The sequence below is a fragment of the Trachypithecus francoisi genome, unplaced genomic scaffold, assembly GCF_009764315.1.
Source record: "Trachypithecus francoisi isolate TF-2019V2 unplaced genomic scaffold, Tfra_2.0 Lachesis_group0, whole genome shotgun sequence".
Classification (NCBI taxonomy): Eukaryota; Metazoa; Chordata; class Mammalia; order Primates; family Cercopithecidae; genus Trachypithecus; species Trachypithecus francoisi.
Window position 1 is genome coordinate 168523645 of NW_022681453.1, and position 23235 is coordinate 168546879.

The 23235-nt window shown below is 39.6% G+C and overlaps 1 protein-coding gene across 3 annotated transcripts in view; it reads left to right on the plus strand.

The window, feature by feature from the left end:
• The window catches only part of KAT2B (lysine acetyltransferase 2B), a 118644-nt gene that overhangs the window by 37456 nt on the left and 57953 nt on the right, over nucleotides 1–23235 (plus strand). For all 3 annotated transcript variants that reach the window (XM_033212776.1, XM_033212777.1, XM_033212778.1), the window contains exon 3: nucleotides 19528–19673. In XM_033212776.1, coding sequence (XP_033068667.1) covers nucleotides 19528–19673 — 146 coding nt within the window. The remainder of the gene's footprint in view (nucleotides 1–19527; nucleotides 19674–23235) is intronic.

The window sequence follows — 23235 nt, forward strand, 5'->3', positions numbered from 1 at the left end:
GGGGCTCTTGATGAACAATGAAAGACACTCCTCCTGCTCAGGAAATCCCAAAGGTTTTAAGAGCTCGTGACAGGAACTGGGACAAAGACCAAATATATTTCATACTATACCACAAACATAAATTTTAATATAAATGATCAGGAAAAGGTCTGGAAGGATGTATGTTGATTTGCTGACTGATTTTCTTAGAGTACTGGGGGTATAAGTATTTTAAAAATATTTTCCCCTACTCCTTCCTTTTTTCCTTGTCTCTTCTCTATTCTTTAGTCTGTTCTCTTAAAACTGAAATTACTGCACATTTTCAAGTGGTCTTGGAATTATTGTTGGAATGCCAGTGTTTATTTATTGGTCTTAGAATAACGGCTCTAGAAAACCTTTTCCTGAGATTACTCTTCCTTCCTCCCTCCTTTCTGTGCTTTTTAAAAAACTTTTTTTTCTTAATGGAAAGTTTTAAACACCCTTAAAGGCAGAAGGGATAGTTTAATGAACTGCCTTGGACTCAGCACCCAGCTCTAATGATTATTTACATTTGCCAATTTTGTTTTATCTAACCCCCTGCTTTTATTTGCCAGAGTATTTTAGCAAGTTTCCTACATTTTTTCTTATCTTAATCGTGCAGGTATCTTCTTAATTGTTACTGACAAAGTACAAGTTGGGGTCTAGGGAATTCTGTTAGGAATTATGCAAGCCTGAATTCTCAAATACATTTCAGTTGGTATACATTGTTGTTCTGTTTTCACATACAGTAGTCACCATTCTGAGCATGGTTGATTTACTCACCAGTAATTGTACACACGTGTCGATACGAAATGTTATTGAATTTGTCAAAACAGAACAATACTGGCTTATTGATTGAGATGGTATCGATTCTATTGATTAAATGTTGGGTTTCTTTTGCCTCAGCCATATATGTTCTTTGGAGCTCTGGTTTTATGTAATCTCCTGACAATTTCTTTCATCCCAGACATCCTTGTTCTGACATAATTTAATACTATTCTGTGTTTCATGGACATAAAACACAGGAGTGAGATAGTCTGATCAAGTAGAAAAAACATTCATTTGGGAACTAGGAAGTAAGAACGTGGTTTGAGCCTGTAATGGCAGCTACTCAGGACACTGAAATGGGAGGATCCTTTGAGCCCAGGAGTTTGAGGCTACAGTGAGCTGTGATGGGGCCACTGTATTTTAGCCTTGAAGACAGAGCAAAACCCCACCTCTAACAAAACAAAACAAAACCAAGAAAAGAATTCTAGCTTGGCCCTGCAATTTACCAAGTTCCTTAACCTTTTTGCTGTTTAGTATCTCCATCCGCAGAATGAAATGTTTGGTCTAGACCTGTGCTGTACAATACAGTAGCCACTGGCCACATGAAATGTGTTTACTTTGAATTGAGATATGCTGTACGTGTAAAATACACACAGTTTTTGAAGACATCATAAGCAAAAACAATGCAGAATATCCCAGTAATTATATTTTATATGGATTATATGTTGAAATGATAATATTTTGAATATGTTGGGTTAATATATTATTAAAATTATTTCTACTGGAAAATTTGAAATTATGTATATAGCTCACATTATATTTCTATTGAATTGTGCTGGTTTAGAATATTCTAGTTCATTCTCTGAAATTATATTTGGGATTGGCACAATAATATTCAGTTTACAAAAATTTTACAAAGGGCTCTAACAAAGTGCTTTAGTTGGTCCCAGCATTTCTCCTTATTTTAGTATTAATAAAGATTTTTCTTATTTTGGGGCTGCTATTTAAAAAGCAGCTTGGTTCTTGCGTGGTGGCTCACACCTGTAATCCTACCATTTTGGGAGGCTGAGGCAGGTGGATTGTTTGAGCCCAGGAATTCGAGACCAGGTTGGGCAACATGGCGAAACTCCATCTCTACAAAAAATACAAAAATCAGCCAGACATGGTGGCATGTGCTTGTAGTCCCTGCTACTCGGGAGACTAAGGTGGGAGGGAGGATGGCCTGAACCTGGGAGACAGAGGTTGTAATGAACCGAGATCGCACCACTTGTACTCCAACCTGGGTGACAGAGTGAGTCCCTGTCTCAAAGTAAATAAATAATAAATAAATAAATAAAAAAGAAAATAAAAAAGCAGCCTGTTTTTACGAGCAGCAAAGTAGGAAGCAAATCCTTGTGATCAAAACATGGTTGGAATTTCTGTTGTTATTTTGGAGTCCATTGTTCTGAACTGTTTCAGAACAGACTGATTATTAAATTTGTCTAGTAATAGTATTTTAGTTTATGTAGAAGTTTTTTGATTATTTTTCAGCGTCATCACCTTTTTCTTTCTCTTCTCCCTGGGCTGGTGTGCAGTGGCGCAATCTCAGCTTACTGCAACCTCACCATCTTGGGCTCAAGCTATCCTTTCACTTCAGCCTCTTGAGTAGCTGGGACCACAGACATGCGGCAACATGCCCAGCTAATTTTTTTTTTTTTTTGTATCTTTGGTAGAGACGGATTTTGTTATATTGCCTGGGCTGGTCTCAAACTCTTGAGGTCAAGCAATCTGCCCACCTCGGCCTCCCAAAGTGCTAGGATTACAACTACCTCACCCTTCACCTTCTTTCTCTGATACGTGTGTGTGTGTGTGTGTGTATACACACACACACATTCAGCAGTGGGAACTCACTGTTTTTTGTCACTATAGATTCCTTGCTTTCCTGCTTGTTTACAGTAGGAAATTCCTTTTCTGTTAACTTTTAAAATATCGAGTTAGGCAGACCCCTCACCCTACAACCAGAATTGATTCAAAGAGACTCCCAGAGTTTTTTTTTTTGTTTTGTTTTTTGAGAGGGAGTCTTGCTCTGTTGCCCATGATGGAGTGCAGTGGCATGATCTCCATGATCTTGGCTCACTGCAACTTCCACCTCCCAGGTTCAAGCAATTCTCCTGCCTCAGCTTCCCAAGTAGCTGGGATTATAGGCTTGCACCATCACACCCAGCTTATTTTTGTAATTATTATTATTTTTATTATTTTAGTAGAGACGGGATTTTGTCATGTTAGGCACACTGGTCTCGAACTCCTGACCTCAGGCAATCCACCCACCTCGGCCTCCCAAAGTGCTGGGATTACAGGCGTGAGCCATCACACCTGGCCTTTTTTTTTTTTTTTTTTGCAACAGAGTCTGGCTCTGTCACCCAGGCTGGAGTGCATTGGTGCAATCTCAGCTCACTGCAACTTCTGCCTCCCAGGTTCAAGCTATTCTCCGGCCTCAGCCTCCCAAGTAGCTGGGATTACAGGAATCCACCACCATGCCTGGCTAATTTTTGTGTTTTTAGTAGAGATGGGTTTTATCGTGTTGACCAGGCTGGTCTCGAACTCCTGATCTCAGGTGATCTGCCTGCCTTGGCCTCCCAAAGTGCTGGGATTATAGGTATGAGCCACTGCGCCTGGCCTGAGACTCCCAGAGCTTTTTAAGGAAGGTCAAGAATTAGCTTTAACAATCACACTAGAGCTTACTTCTTGAGTATTATGAAGAAAATACCAGTATTTTTCTCATGGATATTTCAAATATTTAAATCATTTAGGCAGATCATTTGACTCAACACATTTTCTTTGGTCATATGACATTTGCATAGACTTGTACCATATAATCGCCCCCTCAGTTCCCATTTACACATGTACTGTGCAGATGCCAAAGGACGTAAACATGGGGCCCAGCTAGCACAATGACACAGCCTTCTCAATTGAGCCAGCATATTCCTCTGGCTGGGTGTCCACTGTTGGCTAATGCAGGCTTTCAGATGCTGGTTTCAGAGTTTTCAGGACCTATGAGTCGGGCACAGCAGGAGTTAAGGGGATAATACTGGTAATGTTTTATCTGCTCATTTGATATAAGTTACGTCTCCCTGGCGTCCTCTGGTCATGAAGTCCTGTTTGATACTCCCTTCAAGTCCCTCCCTCTAGCGCTGGCTGAATTTAGGCTTTTCCTCATTATTCCTTGCCCGTGTCTGCTGCAGCTTCTGGAGTTCTTATTTCCATTCCTGCATACCTGGCTTCCCCATAAAGTGATGATACAATGTGTCACACTCTCCTGCTTAACCCCTCTGAACTTCCCATTATCCTCAGAGAGAAGGGTGATCTGTAGTTGAGCAAGCAGGTTCAGTTCATTGAGGCCTCTTTATTTTCAAAGCTTTTCTCCAGTTATCTTCATTGCATTTTGGCCATCAGGCTGCTCCATGTTCTCCAAAGGTTCTTTGAACTTTCTCTCCCTTCTGCCTTAGAATCTGGAAGCTCACACCACCTGCAATGCCTTTCTTTCATTTTCTGCCAGGGAATTCTGCTTATCCTCCAAGGCTTGACTACAGAACTCTACATAATAAAGGCCTTCTTAGAGCTCTATGGCAATGTTCCTTCTTATATAACCATAATTATATACCAATATGTACTGAACTGTGATTAAGAGTTGACTTTTTCTCTAGTTTGTAATATATTTAGTGCGTTGAGCATACTTGTACTTATTCTTTTGTTGATAAATAGTCATTGAATTCAATAATGCTAAAATGAGGGCTGGTTGCATTTATTTGCAGAGGAGCTTTCAAAGTTTATAATCTGTACCTACTGTGTCCAACACAGTAGCCACTAGCCATTGTGTGGCTATTGAACACTTGCAGTTTCACTAGTTTGAATTGTGCTGTAAGTGTGAAATGTACACAGGTTTTTTAAACTTAGTAAAACAAGAGGGATGTAAATAGTAACTTTTAATATTGCATAGATATTGAAAGAATAATACTTTGGTATATTTTAGGTTAAGTAAAATGTGTTATTAAATGAATTTCACCTATGTCTTTTATCTTTTTAAACACAGCTACTGGAAGACTTAAATTTACATACTTGGCTTGCATTATATTTCTACTGGACTGCTGTCATCTAATGGGCTCTTACTCTTAGTCTTCTCTTTTTTTTCCATTCCAGATCTGCGATTACAGAAAATGAAACCACTTATAAATGATAAACCTTTTTGCACATTAGTCAATTTGGCAGATTTCATTGCAGTCATTAATTTTACCTCTTCTAGCCTCAATGCCAAATTCTCATGAACAAAAAAATGTATTTGAGCAGCCTTTAAATCCTACTGTGTTGTTTGCTTCTGGTCCAGAGGAGCAGGGACGTGTTAGCTGCCTGCCCAGCTGCTGCCTGTTCACACTGCAGGGCATGTGAGGACTGGCTGGCTGTCTTCACGAGAAGTGCAGGCCAGTGATATATGGAGCCAGCCAGAGCTTAGTGAGGGTCACAGCACACAGTGACAGTGTGCTTCCTGTTCTCAGCAAGGTTGACAGCTGCACCGTGATTCTTGGCAGCAGTCATATGGCGGGTCACTCTCTGGCACCCTGGGTGTTTGCAGGTCTGACACAGCACCGAGAGGTGCCAAGGTACACCCTTCTGGAGAGATCTAAAGAAGGCAAAGCCTCCCCTCATCCCCTCACTTGCACCTTCTGTCTGCTTGCTTGTGCCCTTCACACAAAGTGGACACTGGGGGAACTGTGGCCCACCAAAAGGTATAAACTTTGCCACAACTCAAGGGTTGGTCAATCTTGGGTAATTAGTGTATATCAATGTTTTGTATCAGGCTCTTGGGAGACTATTTAAAGTAAAAGCAGGATTCTTTAATGATCAAATTCAGGTGGAGGAAAGATTGTAAAAAAACTTTTGATTTGCAAATAATTAAATATTTACATAAAAGTCATGAGAATAATAATGAAGAATATCCCATAAATCCTTTCCCTAGATTTACCTATTAGTAACATTTTATTCTATTTGCTGTTATTGGCTCATATATATGTATAAATGTATATAGAGAGTCTCATATATGTAATATATATATGTCTTTATGTATAAATTGTTTTTTCTGGAACTATATGGGAATAAGTTACTTATATATCATAGCCCTTCCTCCCCTAAATATTTCAACATACAGTTCCTAATAATAAGGTTTCCTATTTTTGAAATGAAGTCTCACTCTGCTGCTCAGGCTGGAGTGCAGTGGTGTGATCTTGGCTCACTGCAACCTCCACCTCCTAGGTTCAAATGATTCTTGTGCCTAAGCCTCCCAGGTAGCTGGGATTACAGGTGTCTGCCACCATGACTGGCTAATTTTTTAATTTTTAGTAGAGATGGTGTTTCATCATATTGGCCAGGCTGGTCTTGAACTACTGACCTCAAATGATCTGCCCACCTCAGCCTCCCAGAGTGTCGGGATTACAGGCATGAGCCACCGCGCCTGGCCAAGGTTTTCTGTTAATAACCTCAGTTCAATTACCAACTTTAGTAAATTTACCGTTAATATAATACCTTTATCTAATCTACTCTTTGTTTTCTAATTTTATCTGTTGACCCGAAAATATTCTTTATAATATATTTTCCATTAAGCATCCACTCAAGAATCACATATCTGTTTATTTGTCATGTCTCTTTAGTTTTCTTTAATCTGGAGTTCCTCAGCATTTTTATTTTATTTTTTGACTTTTATAACATTGACATTTTGATGGAGGAATGTTTTAAACTTTAAAAACAAACTCTTTAAAGAGCTAGGAAAAATACATTTTTTGTTATTTTTCGGTTATGTAGAAAAACCTTTGCAAGCAAAACCTTAAAGAACTGCCAAATGTAGATATGACTTTCTAAACAAATTAACATTTCTTTACAACCAAACCAAATAAACCAAACAAACCCCTCCCCACCAAATACATAAACATTTGCAATGAATATGGCAGACTAAAGGTTAGTACATAAGGTTTATTCAAGGTGGTAAGAAAAAGACTAACATCCTAGAAAACCAAGCAAAGGAACTCAAATTGGCAGTACACAGGAGATCAAATACAAATGGCCCATATTATGAAAAACAAACAACTCCCTGGTCTTTCCGTTGAATGCAGATCAAAACAGTGGAGGGTGCTTATTAATTTTCAAAAGATTGGTTAAATTACCAAAGATGGTTCTCCACTGTAGGCAAAGCATAGGAAAAAGGAATATTCTCTCACCACAGATACAGTGTACATTGATGCACATCTTGATGAGGGAGGTTAAATTAGGGAGCAATACATCAGAGCTTTAAATAGCAGCGACTTAATATCTTGAGTTTTGCGGCAGGTTGACTGCTATAGATTTGTGCATTGTTGCTTACAGATTTTTATTTTATTTTTGAGTTTTTAATATGCTCCTAGACTCATAAATAATAGAAGCCTGTCTCTTTTAAGAAAACATGCTTTTAGATAATTGAAGGGAGCCTATTTGCATCAAAACGTCTTCTTTATAAAAGATTAAGAGAAGGGTTTCTTTTAATAATGAGTGACTCTTTTTTGGTTTAATATGAATTGATTGTCAGTATAGTAAATAGTTTAGCTTTGCAGTTAGAGTGAGGTTCACCTGGGTGTTGACATGGGTTGGGATTAATCAGGTGACTGGTAAATCTAGAGATAGGTTAAACAAGTCTAATTCTGGTCAGCATCCCCAAAGAGCCAGGAGTAGTCTCTGGATTTGGTAGATATGCAGTTGTTTAAGGAAAGTGGTATTTTAGGAAGACTACCCTGGCAGCAGAGAGAGCAGTCTGGGGGGCTATTTTATTACTGTAGGTTTGACATTCCAGTGGAACAAAGGTAGGAAGGGGGAACGCAGCGTCTCTGAAAGAGAATGAGGAAGCTCAGCGGAGTCTGGTGGCTGGTAATGTGTGGAAGGTAAAGGACACTGAAGGAATGAATGATGGGCTTGTTGGCAGAAACAGGGCCAGCAAGAGGTAGCTGCCATTTTGAGGAGGGCCACGAGGCGTTCAGTCTTCGAGTCATTTTCCATGATGGTGGTGCACCTATCTTGTTGGGATAGGGAGGATGGAAGGTGGGGTTTGGGGAAGATTGGAGCTGTAGAAGAGATTAGCTGGTGACATGTATGTGTTGAGAACAGAAAGCTCAGTGCTAGTTCCTCGGAGACGGAATTAGGTGAGAACTGAAAAGGATTTTTGGTCAAAAGAGATCTGCATTTGGCCTCCTTGGAAAGGGGCTACATTGGAGGGTCTGAGAAGTCGGCACATTTAGACAACTATGTATTTATATAGTGTAGTCATAGCTGTTCTTGTCTGGCGTTCTTATTACGGGAAGCTTCTCTTTGATAGCAACTTGTCTGGACCTTTCCCCCCCTTCCCCATCAGAGTGTCCACTCCATCTACTTTCATTTGATCTTCCTCCACCTCATTGTTTATTCTAGGAAGCTTAACCTTTCTCATACAATACCCTCCTGCCTTAGTGTACTCCCTACCACCCCAGACCTACGTTTATTTCCCTCTCAGAGGAAGAGATATCCTCTTCTGCTGTGAAAGTTACTCTTTGTACAGTAGAGCCTTTCTTCTCTTCTGGGAAACTGTTGCTGCTTTATTTACGTTTTCCCCCATCTCCACCTCCCTATTCCTTTCTACTTTGGGTTTCACACAAAGCTCTGAGGAGAGATCACACATTGCAATATGGTAATAAATAAATAAATAATAAATAAATGCAAAAAAAAAAATCACAAAACCACAAACAGATTTCATTACGGGCAGAGTCAGAGGGAAACGAGCCTCCCCAGGTCTCACTTAAGCATTTTAATTTTTGTGAGGTCTGTTCTTCAAAATATGCAAAAAGTTGGTTCTAAACAGTGGTTTTAAAACTGCAGAATCCCAACAAGGGAATGGGATGGGTTCTTGAGCCTTCTGAAAATAGAAGCTTTCACCTCTATTTCATCCAGAGCAGCTCCTTCTAATTCTGATTAGTAATTTATTTTGGTAAAGTGTTTTGTGGCTTTAAAAAAGTAAGCTACTATTTCAAAAGTAAATTATGGCATGTATTTCCATGCGTTAAATCTACTATATGTTAGCACCTTAGATGGTTTCATATTATGGAGCATCTGAAGGAATTTACTTGATATTATATACTGATTGCTTTCATAGCTTAGCACAAAAAGAGATTAGAAGTTTATAAGACAGGCCAGATGCAGAGGCTCACACCTGTAATCCTAGCACTTTGGGAGGCCAAGGTGGGAGGACTGCTTGAGCCCAGGAGTTTGAGACTAGCCTGGGCAACATAGTGAGACTCCATCTCTATGTCTGTTAATTAAAAAAAAAGTTTATAAGACAAAAATAGTCCTAAATAAAATTATTTCTGTAAATAACTGACATAAAAATGTTGACCTAGTTGTCTCCAGAATGAGGCCTGTTTCCCAAAGGCTTCAGACTGACCTCAAGGAAAATTTTGCAGTCTTAAGAAAAAGATGACCCAGCAAATGTTCTACCTAAAATGAAGTCCGATTTTGGGTTCTTTTAGAAAGTGATGAGGCAATGTATTGTATAGCCAAATAGAAAATATATTTAAACATTAATTTTTGTGTTTACACACACACATCATTTTTCTTTTTTCTCTCTTTCTCTCTCTCTCTCTCTCTCTCTCTCTTTCTTTCTTTCTGTCTGTCTGTCTGTCTCTCTCTCTCTCTCTCCTTTTTGCGTGGGGGACAGAGTCTTGCTGTCTCCCAGGCTTGAGTGCAGTGGTGCAATTTTGGCTCACTGCAGCCTCTGCCTCCCGAGTTCAAGTGATTCTCCTGCCTCAGCCTCCCAAATAGCTGGGACTACAGGCATGCGCCACCACACCTGGCTAATTTTTGTGTTTTTAGTAGAGACAGGGTTTTGCCACACTAGCCAGGCTGATCTCGAACTCCTGACTTCAGTTGATCCACCTGCCTTGGCCTCCCAAAGTGCTGAGATTACAGGCGTGAGCCACTGCGCCCTGCCTAGATGTAATTTTTCTATGATGTAAATTATTTATATACTTAGAAACAATGTAATTGATTATTCTTTTTCTATTTGATAATGCAGTAATATGGTGTTGACATTTTATTCAACACTGCTGAAGTCAGACAGATTATAAAGATTACTTCCCCTCTTCTTACCTTTTAAAAATGCTGTTTTGAGCGGGGCACGGTGGCTCACACCCATAATCTCAGCACTTTGGGAGGCCAAAGTGGATGGATCGCTTGAGCTCAGAAGTTCGAGACCAACCCGGACAACATGGTGAAACCCCATCTCTACATAAGAATACAAAAACTAGCTGGGCATGGTGGTATGTACCTGTAGTCCCAGCTGTTTGGGAGACTAAGGTGGGAGGATTACCTGAGCCCAGAAAAGTTGAGGCTGTAGTCAGCCATAATTGTGCCACTACAATCCAGCCTGGGTGACAGAGTGAAACCCTCTCTCAAAATAAATAAATAAATAAATACAAATTTAAAAAGAGGGCCGGGCGCGCTGGCTCAAGCCTGTAATCCCAGCACTTTGGGAGGCCGAGACGGGCGGATCACGAGGTCAGGAGATCGAGACCATCCTGGCTAATACGGTGAAACCCCGTCTCTACTAAAAAATACAAAAAACTAGCCAGGTGAGTTGGTGGGCGCCTGTAGTCCCAGCTACTCGGGAGGCTGAGGCTGGAGAATGGCGTAAACCCGGGAGGTGGAGCTTGCAGTGAGCTGAGATCCGGCCACTGCACTCCAGCCCGGGTGACAGAGGGAGACTCCATCTCAAAAAAAAAAAAAAAAAAAAAAAAATAGGAAGAAAGAAAAACAAGCTGCATTGGAGGCTGGGCATAGTGGCTTACACCTGTAATTCCAGCACTTTGGGAATCCGAGATAGGAGTATCCCTTGAGCCCAGGAGTTCAAGACTAGCCTGGGCAATATGGTGAAACTTTGTGCCAACAGAAAATACAAAAAAAATTAGCCAGGTATGGTGGTATACATCTATAGTACCAGCCACTTGGAAGGCTGAGGTGGGAGGATCACTTAAGCTCAGGAGGTTGAGGCTGCAGTGAGCCGAGATCACACCATTGCACTCCAACCTGGGTGACCGAGGGAGACCCCGTCTCAACACTGCCCCACCCCCCAAAAATACTATATTGGGGTGCACACCCATGCATGTTTCTCATCACGGGCCCATCACTCTTCCTTTCAATTACTTTTCTGTAGTACAGAGGAATGAAAGGTGAGTGGCCTGTACCACTCTAATTTTAACCCCTTTAATCTGTCTTCCTCTAGGACATTTGTGTCATTTAAAAACAAATAGAGGTTGTTTTGTTTTGTTTTGTTTTTTTGAGACGGAATCTCACTCTGTCGCCCAAGCTGGAGTGCAGTGGCACAATCTCGGCTCACCACAACCTCCACCTCCCAGATTCAAATCATTCTCCTGCCTCAGCCTCTCAAGTAGCTGGGATTACAGGCGCGTGCCACTACGCCTGGCTAATTTTTGTATTTTGAGTAGAAACGGGGTTTCACCATGTTGCCAGGCTGGTCTTGAACTCCTGACCTCGTGGTCCACCTGCCTGGGCCTCCCAAAGTGCTGGGATTACAGGCGTGAGCCACCGTGCCCTCCTGAGATTTTTTAAAGGGTACAAAATTACAGCTCTATAGGAAGAATAAGTTCTAGTGTTCTATGCCACTGTGAGATGACTATGGTTATGGTTAACAATGATACCTAGTTTTAGATATCTAGATGGATGATATCGAGTGTTTCCAACATAAAGAAATGATAAATGTTTGAGATGATGAATATGCTAATTATACTGATCTGATCACTATATATTAAATGTATCAAAATATTGCTGGGTACCTCATAAATATGTACAATTATATGTTAATTAAAATGAGAAAATAATTTAATTTTTTGAGCTTTATTAAGATTTAATTAACAAAAATGTATATATTTATTGTGTATGATGTGATATTTTGAGATATATACATTGTAAAATGATTAAATCAGGCTAATTAGCGTATCTGTCAACTCACATACTTTTAATTTTTGTGGTGAAAATATTTAAAATTGATTCTGTTGGCAATTTTCAATTATATGATTACAATGCATTATTATTAACTATAGTCACCATGCCATGCAATTGATCTCCAGAACTTCTGTGTAAATGAAACTTTGTACTCTTTGACCAACATCTGTACACATACCCCACATTCCAAGCCCCTGGTAACCATCATTTTACTTTCTGCTTCTCTGAGTTTGACTTTTTAAGATTCTACATATAAGTGAGATCATGCAGTATTTGGCTTTCTGTGCCTGGCTTATTTCACTTAGCATTAAGACAGGCTCTCACTTTGTTGTCCAGGCCAGAATGCAGTGGTGCAATCATAGTTCACTGTAGCCTCAAACTCCTAGGCTCAAGGGATCCTCTTGCCTTAGGTTGCTAAGTAACTGGGACTACAGATCCGAGCCATCATACTTAGCTAATTAAAAAAACTTCTTTTTTTTGTAGAGACAGGGTCTTGCCATCTTACCAAGGCTGGTCTTGAACTGGGATCCAGCAGTCCTCCTGCTTCAGCCTTCCAAAGTGCTAGGATTACAGGTGCGAGCCACTATGCCTGGCCGTTTCCTTAGTTTTTAAGACTGAATAGTATTCGATTGTGTTAATATAGTACATTCTCTTTATCCATTCACCTGTTGCGGTGGACACTTAGGTAAATTCCGTATTTTGGCTATTGTGAATAATGCTGCAGCAAATATGGGAATGCAGATGTCTTTTTGACATACCGATTTCCTTTTCTTTGGATATACATCCAGAAGTGGAATTGCTGGGTCGGGTCATATCATAGTTCTTTTGGATTTTTTGAGACATATCCATATGGTTTACCATACTGGCTGTACTAATTTACATTCCCACCAACAGTGTGCGAGGATTCATTTTTCCCACATTCTTGCCAACACTCATCTTTCATCTTTTTGATAATAGCTATCCTGAGCATAAAGTGATATCTCATTGTGATTTTAATTTGCATTTCTCTGATTAGTGATGTTGAACATTTTTCCATATATACCTGTTGGCCATTTGTATGTCTTCTTTTGAGAAATGTCTATTCATATCCTTTGCACATTTTAAAATTGGGTTGTTTTCTTACCATTAAGTTGTATAAGTTCCTTATATATTTTGGATATTAGCCTCTTATCGAATGTATGGCTTGAAAATGTTCTCTCCCATTCCATAGGTTATTTCTTTACTCTGTTGATTGTTTCTTTTGCTATATAGAAGCTTTTTAGTTTGATGCAGTCCAGTTTGTCTGTTTTTGTTTTGTTGCCTGTGCTTTTTGATCATATTCAAAAAATCTTGGCCAAGACCAATGTCAAGAAGCTTTTTCCTATGTTTCCTTCTAGTAGTTTTACAGTTTCAGGTCTACATTTAAGTCTTTAGTCCATTTTGAGTAGGTTTTTGTATATGGTTTGAGATAAGGGTCTAATTTCATTTTTTTGCATGTGGATATCCTGTTGTCCCAACAGCATTTATTGAAGAGACTGTCCCTTCTCCTTGACATCTTTGTTGAAAATCAGTCGACTATAAATGGATGGATTTCTGGGCTGTCTATTCTGTTCAGTTGGTCTATGTATTTGTTTTTTATGTTGGTACCATTTTGTTTTGATTGCGATAGCTTTGTAGTGGATTTTGAAATCAAGTGTAGTGTGATGACCCTGCCTTTGTTCTTTTTGCTCAAGATTGCTTTGGCTATTTGGAGTCTTATATGGTTCTGTACAGATTTTAGGATTATTTTTTCTATTTCTGTGAAAAATGTCATTGGAATTTTGATGGGGATTGCATTGAATCTGTAGATCGCTTTGGGTATTATGGACATTTTAACAGTATTAATGCTTCCAACCTGTGAACATAAAAGATATCTTATCACTTATTGGTGTCTTCTTCACTTTTTTTTTTTGGAGATGGAGTCTTGCCCTGTCACTCACGCTGGAGTGCAATGGCACAATCTCAGCTCACTGCAACCTCCGCCTCCCAGGTTCAAGTGATTCTCCTGCCTCAGCCTCCTGAGTAGCTGGGATTACAGGCGTGTACCACCACACCCGGCTAATTTTTTTAATCTTTAGTGGAGATGGGGTTTCACTATGTTAGCCAGGCTGGTCTCGAACTCCTGACCTTGTGATCCACCTGCCTCAGCTTCCCGAAGTGCTGAGACTACAGGTGTGAGCCACTGCGCCCAGCCTACTTTCTTTTATCAGTGTTTTTTAGTTTGCAGTATACATATCTTTCACCTCCTTGGTTAAATTTATTCCCAGATATTTAACTGTTTTTGATGCTATTATAAATGAGATTGTTTTCTTGATTTTTTGTTTTGTTTTGATAGTTTGTTGTTAGTATACAGAAACAGGGCTGGGCATGGTTACTCTTGCCTGTAATCCCAGTGCTTTAGAAGGCTGAGGTGAAAGGACTGCTTGAGCCCAGGATTTGAGAAGACCAGCTTGGGCAACATCGTGAGACTCCATCTCTATTAAAAAAAGAAAAAAAGAAAAGAAAAGAAAAAAAATAGTACTGGTCTTTGTGTGTTGATTTTGTATCCTGCAACTTTACTGAGTTTGTTTATTAGTTTTTAAAGTTTTTTGATGGAGTCTTTAGGGTTTTCTGTTTATAAAACTATGTTATCTGCAGAGACAATTTAACTTCTTCCTCTCTGATTTAGATACTTTTCATTTCTTTTTCTTGCTTAATTGCTTTGGCTAGGACTTCCAATACTATGTGGAATAGAAGTGGCAAGAGTGGGTATCTTTGTCCTGTTCTTAATCTTAGAGGAAAAGCTTTCAGCTTCTCACCATTGAGTGTGATGTTAATTGTGGGTTTGTCACATGTGGCCTTTTGGTGTTTCGGTACAGCATGTTCCCTCTATGCCTAATTTGTTGAGAGAGTTTTTATCATGAAAGGATGTTGAATATTGTCAAATGCTTTTTCTGTATCTTTAGGGATTACCATATGATTTTTCTCCTTCATTCTGTTAATGTGCTGTATCAATTTATTGCAGAACCATCCTGGGATTAATTCCTCTTGCTCGTGGTGAAGGATTCTTTTAATCTGCTGTTGAATTGAGATTGCTGGTTTTCTGTTGAAGATTTTTGTATCCATGTTCATCAGGGATATGGGTCTGTAATATTCTTTTCTGGTAGTGTCCTCGTCTGGCTTTGGTATCAGTATAATGCTGACCTTTTAAAGTGAGTTTGGAAATATGCATCCCTCTTCAATTTTTTGAAGAGTTTTTTTTTTTTTTTTTTTTTTTTTTTAGAGTTTCACTTTGTCATTCAGGCTGGAGTATGGTGGTACAAGCATGGGTCACTGCAGCCTTGATCTTGTGGGTTCAAGCGATCCTCCCACCTCAGCTTCTTGAGTAGCTGGGACTACAGGCATGTGACACCACACCTGCCTAATCTTTATTTATTTATATTTTTTGTAGAAACAGGGTCTCACTATGTTGTGCAGGCTGGTCTTGAACTCCTAGGCTTAAGCATGTCTCCTACCTCAGCCTCCTGAAGTGCTGGGATTATAGGCATAAGCCACTGCACTTGGGCTTTTTGAAGAGTTTGAGAAGTAGTGTTAGTTCTTTTCAAAGTGTTTGGTAGAATTCAGCCTTGAAGCCATCAGGTTCTGGGTTTTCCCATGATGGAAGATTTTTTAATTTAATTACTGATTCAGTCTCCTTTCTTGTTATTAGTTTGTTCAGATTTTATATATTTTCATGATTTAGTTGTGGTAGGTTGTACATTTCCAGGAATTTATCCATTTCTTTTAGATTAGCCAATTTATTGACATAATTGTTCATCATAATCTCTTACAATCCTTTGTATTTCTGTGGTATCAGTTATAATGTCTTCTTTTCATTTCTTATTTTGAGTCTTCTCTATTTTTCCTTTTGTAGTCCGGCTAACAGTTTGTCCATTTTTTTATCTTTTCGAAGAACCAACTTTTAGTTTTGTTGATCTTTTCTATTGTTTGTCTTGTTTCCATTTATTTCTGCTCTGATCTTTTTTTGTTTACTCTTTCTACTAACTTTGGACTTTAGTTTGTTCTTCTTTTTCTAGTTCTTTGAGGTATAACATTAGATTGCCTATTTGAGATCTTTTTTTCTTTTTTAATGTAGGCATTTATTGCCGTAAGCTTCTTTCTTTGAACTGCTTTTGCTGCATTTTGTAAGTTTTGGTATGTTGTATTTCCACTTCTGTTTGTCTTAAGATACTTTTAAATTTCCCTTTTAAGTTCTTCTCTGACCCACTGGTTGTTCAGGAGCATGCTGTTTAATTTCCACCTATTTGTAAATTTTCCAAAATTCCTCCTGTTAATGATTTATATAGGTTGGTCCAAAATAATTGCGGTTTTTGCCATTGAAAGGAATGGCAAAAATACAATTATTTTTGCACCAATCTTATAGTTTCCTACCAGTGGGGTTGGAATAGACACTTGGTATGATTTCAGTCTTTTAAAAGTTGTTAAGACTTGTTTTATGGCCTATCATCTGATCTGTCCTAGAGAACATTTCACGTGCACTTGAGAAGAATGCATATTCTACTCTTATTGGATGGAATGTTCTGTATATGTCTGTTAAGTCCATTTTCTTTAAAGTATAGTTCAAGCCTAGTGCTTTGTCATTGATTTTCTGTGTAAATGATTTATCCATTGTTGAAAGTGTAATATCGAAGTCTCCTACTATTACTGTATTTCATTCTATCTCTCCTTTCAGATCTTTATTTATTTATTTATTTTTGAGCTGGAGTGTTGCTCCATTGCCCACGCTGGAGTGCAGTGGCATTTTCTAGGTTCACTGCAACCTCCAACTCCCAGGTTCAAGTGATCATCTCCCGTCAGCCTCCCAGGCAGCTGGGATTACAAGCATGTGCCACCACATCCAGCTAATTTTTTGTATTTTTAGTAGAGACGAGGTTTCACCATACTGGCCCCACTGGTCTCAAACTCCTGACCTCAAGTGATCCACCCACCTTATCCTCCTAAAGTGCTGGGATTACAGGCATGAGCCACTGTGCCCAGCTCAGATTTACTAATGTTTGCTTTATATTATATTTATATTTTATATATTTACAGCAAACATTAGGTGCTGTAACATTAGGTACATATATATTTACAATTGTTATATTCCCTTGATGAATTGATCCTTTTGGTCTCTCTGTATAATTTTTTTTTTTGAAATAGAGTCTCCCTGTGTCACCAGGCTGGAGTGCAGTGGTGTGATGTCTGCTCACTGCAATCTCTGCTTCCCAGGTTCAAGCAACTCTCCTGCCTCTGCCTCCTGAGTAGTTAGGACTACAGGCACGTGCCACCATGCCCAGCTAATTTTTGTATTTTTAGTAAAGATGGGGTTTCACCATATCGGACAGGCTGGTCTTGAACTCCTGCTGACCTCGTGGTTTGACTGCCTTGGCCTCCCAAAGAGCTGGGATTACAGGCGTGAGCCACCACGCCCAGCCAGTTTTTGACATAAAGTCCATTTTGTCTGACGTAAACATAGCTACTCCTGCTCCTTCAGGATCCCCTACTCCTTGGTATTTAATCCTCTTAACTTTCTGAAAATGCATTTGTTTAGATATCTTAGTTTGAGCTCCCCAAGAAACAGACTGTGAGACAAGGATTTGAGTGCAGGTAGTTTATTTGGGATGAGAGTAGGAGATTGAAAAGTGAAACAATGAGGAAACGGTGGCCAATAAATAGTGAATTACTAAGCCAGCTCTCACTGTGGGCAACTGGTACTAAATTCTGTGGGAGAAAAATTGGGAGCTGGTATAGAACACTTACCTCAGAGTTATTCCATCTGAAGAGTAAGGAAGTGAGTATTTATACCCTAACTTCTTTAGTCTTTGCCTAAGAGCTGCTCTTGAGGGGTATCTAGGTGGCAGAGTAGGTTAGGGTGATAAGAAAAGCCCTTAGGCCAAATGGAGCTGCTGGTAGTTGGAAACCAGGAGCTGTGGTAAGGAGGAGGGATATATAAGTGGATATTAGTAGTGTCCTCTATCCCAGGCTTCTGTCTCAGCATTGTGGCTCAATGGTGAGTGCATCATGGTCTTCAAAGTAGATTGACCCATGTCCACCACCTACCAGATATTCCTCAATAGCCTTTAGTTTCATCTCCCTTTAAAAGAACAAGGAATAATCTATCACTTTTTAAAACGTATTTTAATCTTTCTTTAAAAATCATTTCAAGCACTTTAATGTTCAAGCATTTTTAGGCCAGTACACTCGGAGCTATACCTAAGAGGATCATTCTTGAAGTGCTGCCTCCTGTTATGTGGCAAACATAGTAATAGATGTTGGGGATAACAGAAATAAAAGACATAATTCCAGCCCAGAGGAGTTCCTGGGTGAGTGGGTGATTATTAGATGGTTTATCTAGAGATACTTTTTCAAGTGAAAAGGGACTTGAAGTGAATCATTTAATCCACAAAAATATGTTTGTAGGTGCTTTAGAATTTGGGTCAAATCTTTTTCAGTTTCAAACCCTAGCTCTGCCTTGTTGGCTGAGGGACATTTGATGAAACAATATTTAGTCTGTCTGAGACTGTATTAGTTCATTTTCACACAGCTATAAAGAACTACCTGAGGCTGGATAATTTATAAAGGAAGGAGGTTTAATTGGCTCACAGTTCTGCATGGCTGGGGAGGCCTCAGGAATCTTACAATCATGGAGGAAGGTGAAGGGGAAGGAAGGCAAGTCCTACATGGCTGCAGGAGAGAGAGAGCGAGCAAGTGAGGAGGGACTTGTTGAACACTTTTGAACATCAGATCTCATGAGAACTCACTATCATGAGAACAGCATGGGGGAAACTGCCTCCATGATCCAATCACTTCCCACCGGGTCCCTCCCTTGACATGTGGGGATTGCAATTCGAGGCGACGTTTGGGTGGGGACACAGAGCCAAACCATATCAGAGCCTTAGTTTCCTCAATTGTAAAATGGAATTACTAATGCCGACTACATGGGATTGGGGATTAAATGCAATAACCTTAAAAGATGGACTGTATTTGAGTAGAAGAGATCACAAAAGGATGAGTGAAGAGAGGGTCAATGGATAGGTCACAAAACCTAGAACAAAGATGCAAAAGTGGGTTTGCAGTTGAATCATGGAGGATGTTGAATCTCAAGCTAAAATAGGCCATGGGGACTTTGCAGCAGACAGTGAGGTTTTAGTGTGTCTCAATCAGAAAGGCTGAAGAAAAAGGCCTTCAGTTTTTACACTATCATGATATTCTTTGGTGAATGAGCTCTTCATAGGAATTAGAGCTACACCTTTAGGGAGCTTGGTTTTCTGCATCTCTGAACCACCAACTTACAAATCCTGCATTCATGACTAGGACCATAGAGAACCCTCTTGACATGGTGGAGAATTTGCTTTTATGGAAACCTAAGAACTTGACCCTATCAGGACTAGTCTTGGTGCTACCAGTACTGGTTCTTAAAATGTGCATTATTTGCGTACATTAGTCACCAGCCCGTTTTTAATGTTGAACGGGGAGACTAAGGCTCAGGAACATGGTAGTCTCTTAATTATAGGTAGATTTTCTGAGAAGACTTCAGTCCTATAGGAGTTCAGAAATTTTCTTTTATTCCCAATGAGCTTAAAGGATTGATGGTAAGATTGATGAGAGAGAACCTTCTATTTTAAAATGGGGAATGTTTGGTTTCCAATTGAGTTCTTACATATGTTTCTTTGATCTTATCATAAGCTGCTCATGTTTCCCACCTGGAGAACGTGTCGGAGGAAGAAATGAACAGACTCCTGGGAATAGTGTTGGATGTGGAATATCTCTTTACCTGTGTCCACAAGGAAGAAGATGCAGATACCAAACAAGTTTATTTCTACCTATTTAAGGTGAGATTTTTAACATTTTAAAAACATTTTCTCTCATTATTCAAATGTGCTCAGTCTCCATATGCCAGGTCATGGGTGTGAAGGCTTTCAGCTCGTGGTATATTTTGCCCTCAGAGTGTGCTGAACCATACGTTTCTTCATGATGGATTCTCTAAAATGACCCATCATACTTTGAACACATCACTCTCTTTGAGAGCTTTCACACTTGTATGCAAAGTTGAGTATCTTGATTTGCATATGCAAATAGATTTTTCCATCCACCCAACAAATATTTATTGCACATCTGCTCTGTATGTGGCACTAATGTAGGCATGAAGGATAGAACAGTGGACAAAACAGAGTTCTTCCCCTCATGAAATATACATTTCAGTAGAAGAGACAGTCAACAAGTAAATAATATCTTTGCAGGTGGTGATAAGTGTTCTGAAGAGAAACAAAGTAGGATAAGTGGAATCAGAATGGCAGCGATGGTGGCAAGTTGGGGACATGCCAGCGAGGAAGGTCAGTTAGGATAGCCTCTCTGAGGAGATGGAAGTTGAGCAGAAACCTGAGTGGGAGATAGGAGCCATCTGTACAAAGTGCTGGGTGAAGAGCCTGCCAGGCAGAGGGAAAAACAGGTATTTTAGGCCGTGCACTAAGAGAGCTTGAAGTGATGTCCAAATAGCAAGGAGGGCAGTATGGTGGAGCCCAGCGAGCAGAGGAATGGGTGGGAGGAGATGTAGTTGGAGGAGTGGCTGTAAGTCCTGTATCTCTAATGCTTTCAGAGGAGGAATCAAGATATTCCAAATTTATTTTGGTATCTTAGCCACCATTATCTGTTTCTCACTGACACCAGTCACCGATTATTGCTACCATTCCTCTACCTGTCTCTTCACTAGTTCTGCCTCAGCTCCATGTGGGTCACATCCATTCCTTTCCCATAGATGTACATCTCGTCAAGCTTCTGATTAGACCCAGGACTAACAGATGTGGGAAGCAAACTGGTGGTGGAAATGGATAGCAAAACTTCAGGTTGCCAAAAATAGATCTATAAACGAGGCTGCCAGAAGGAATAACCTTAAAAGAGAATAAACCTGCTATTGAGGGCGTTGTAGATTATGTTGTATTGTGTAACCCTCACAAGGATGTTAAAAGCAAAACAAAAGCACTCAGAGATTACAGGTAGGAAAAGTTTGCCTCTTCTAATAAGAAGCACTGTGCTTCATTTTTGGAAATAACTCCCCTTTAACTCATTTATATTTATTTGTGCTTCATTTTTATATGACAAAAATAGCTAAATTTTCCAGTAAGTTCCCTCTTTTGCTTCGGCTGCTAGGAATCTTAGTGCAAATTTTATATCCAATTCCTATAGCTTTTTTCTTTTCTTTGTCTGAACTTATTTAATTCATAATTTTGCCTTTCCCCCTTTTTATTAACTTATCTTTTATTGTACTAATGGGGTTTTTTGGGTGGTTAGGAGATAGGAGAGGGAGGTAAAATTATATTTTTAAAATTTGATAGATATTAAATTTGGGGATATTAATTTTACAAAGAATAATAGGAGAGAGAGAGAAAGAGAGAAAGAGAAAAAGAGTGGGGGAAGGGAGAGAATATGAACAGCTGGATTCCCCACAGCCATTAACAGGCACTAGACCACTTTAGGCATCCAGGTGACAACTTGTTGACGTGGCTGTGAGGCTTGAGTCATTCAGCTCGAGCCCTGGTAGGTTCACAGTGTTTAGAGCTTCTGTGGAAAAAGATCTTAGTTGAAGAAAAACAAGGTCTGCATGACTACAGCTATTATTTGTCTTGGAACTGTGCTCCCTGGCAGCTCCCACCACCCTGCTGGAAGTGAAGGTGGCGTCAAGGTTTCCATCCTGTCAGCCTCTTTTTGGTTTATAACCAACCAAACAGGCCAGAAAGCATTGCTCTGCTTTAAAGTACATCTTCTCTCTCTTTCTTCCCTCCTTCATCTTAAAATAACAGTGCATATATATTTGCTTGTGGAAACACAGTCCAAAATACTAGCATTCTCCCCACCTCCTGCAAAAAGTATTATTCTTGGGCAAATGAGTTATAAATAATCTATTCCTTAGCTTCTGAAAGGCAATTCCTAAAAACAAAACAAAAATAATGATTACAATTTTTAAAAATTTTAATTTTATTGAGACAGAGTCTTACTCTGTCATCCAGGCTGGAGTGTAGTGGTGTGATCCCAGCTCACTGCAACCTCCACCTCCTGAGTTCAAGTGATTCTTCTGCCTCAGCCTCCCGAGTAGCTGGGATTGCAGATGTGTGCCACCATGCCTGGCTAATATTTGTATTTTTAGTAGAGATGGGTTTCACGTTGTCAGTCAGGCTGGTCTCGAACTCCTAGCCTCAAGTGATTTCACCCCCCTCGGCCTTCCAAAGTGCTGGGATTATGGGTATGAGCCACTGCACCTGGCCCATGATTTTTTAAAAAGAACAAAGGAGAAAGGCAGTTCCTGTGTCTCATGTGTCAATAATTAAAGTAAAATGTGTTATGTATTTTAGTAGCATTAAAAAATTTCAGTCTTAGTCTGGGCACGGTGGCTCACGATTGTAATCCGAGCACTTTGGGAGGCTGAGGCAGGCCCATTACTTGAGGTCAGGGGTTCGAGACCAGCCTGGTGAACATGGTGAAACTCTCTCTGTACTAAAAATACAAAAATTAGCCAGGCGTGGTTGTGCATGCCTGTAAATCCCAGCTACTTGTGAGGCTGAGACAGGAGAATTGCTTGAGTCCAGGATGCAGAGGTTGCCATGAACTGAGATCATGCCTCTGCACTCCAACTGGGGTGACAGAGTGAGACAACATCCCAAATAATAATATTAATAAAATCAGTCTTACATGTTGAACATAAATCCAGTGGAAAGCTGCGTCCTAAAGTTGAAGTATGCCTTAGTGCTTACAAGTGTGGCTCTGGAGTCTAACTACCTGGGTTTAAAACTTTGCTCTATCACTTACTAAATGTGACTTTGGGCAAGTTAATCTGCCTTGTTAGTAGTAGCACCTACCTCAAAAGGTTATAAGTATTAAATGAGATAATACATATGAAGAACCATGAAGATCGTCTGGTGAAATTAAGGATGCAAATGCCTGCTGCTATTAAGAACTTTTTTATATGCCCACTTATCTCAGCTTCATCATCTTATAGATAAACTGAAGTTCAACATCTCCACAATCCATCAGTTTACCTCCAAATTGAAACCCCCAATGGGCCAAGTTCCTAAATGGTCTTATTTTAACTGGGGGAAAAAAAGCAAGCAACCAGAATTATTTGTATTTAATTTTTATGACCAATCTTTAGATATTCTTAGAAACATATACAATGACTTATCTTTATTACAAATTTGCTTTTATAAAGATGGGCATAATACTTGAAAGGATGAACAAATGCCCCATACTCATAATTTGTGTGGCACCCTTGGAAGGAGTTGAGGTCTTTGTAAGACCCAGTTCAGTGGTAAGACATGGTCATCTTCAACCTTGGTGGTTCATCGATTTCCATTTACCCCTGAGAGAAAGGTTTTCATGTTTTGTTTCTACTGAAAAGGCAGT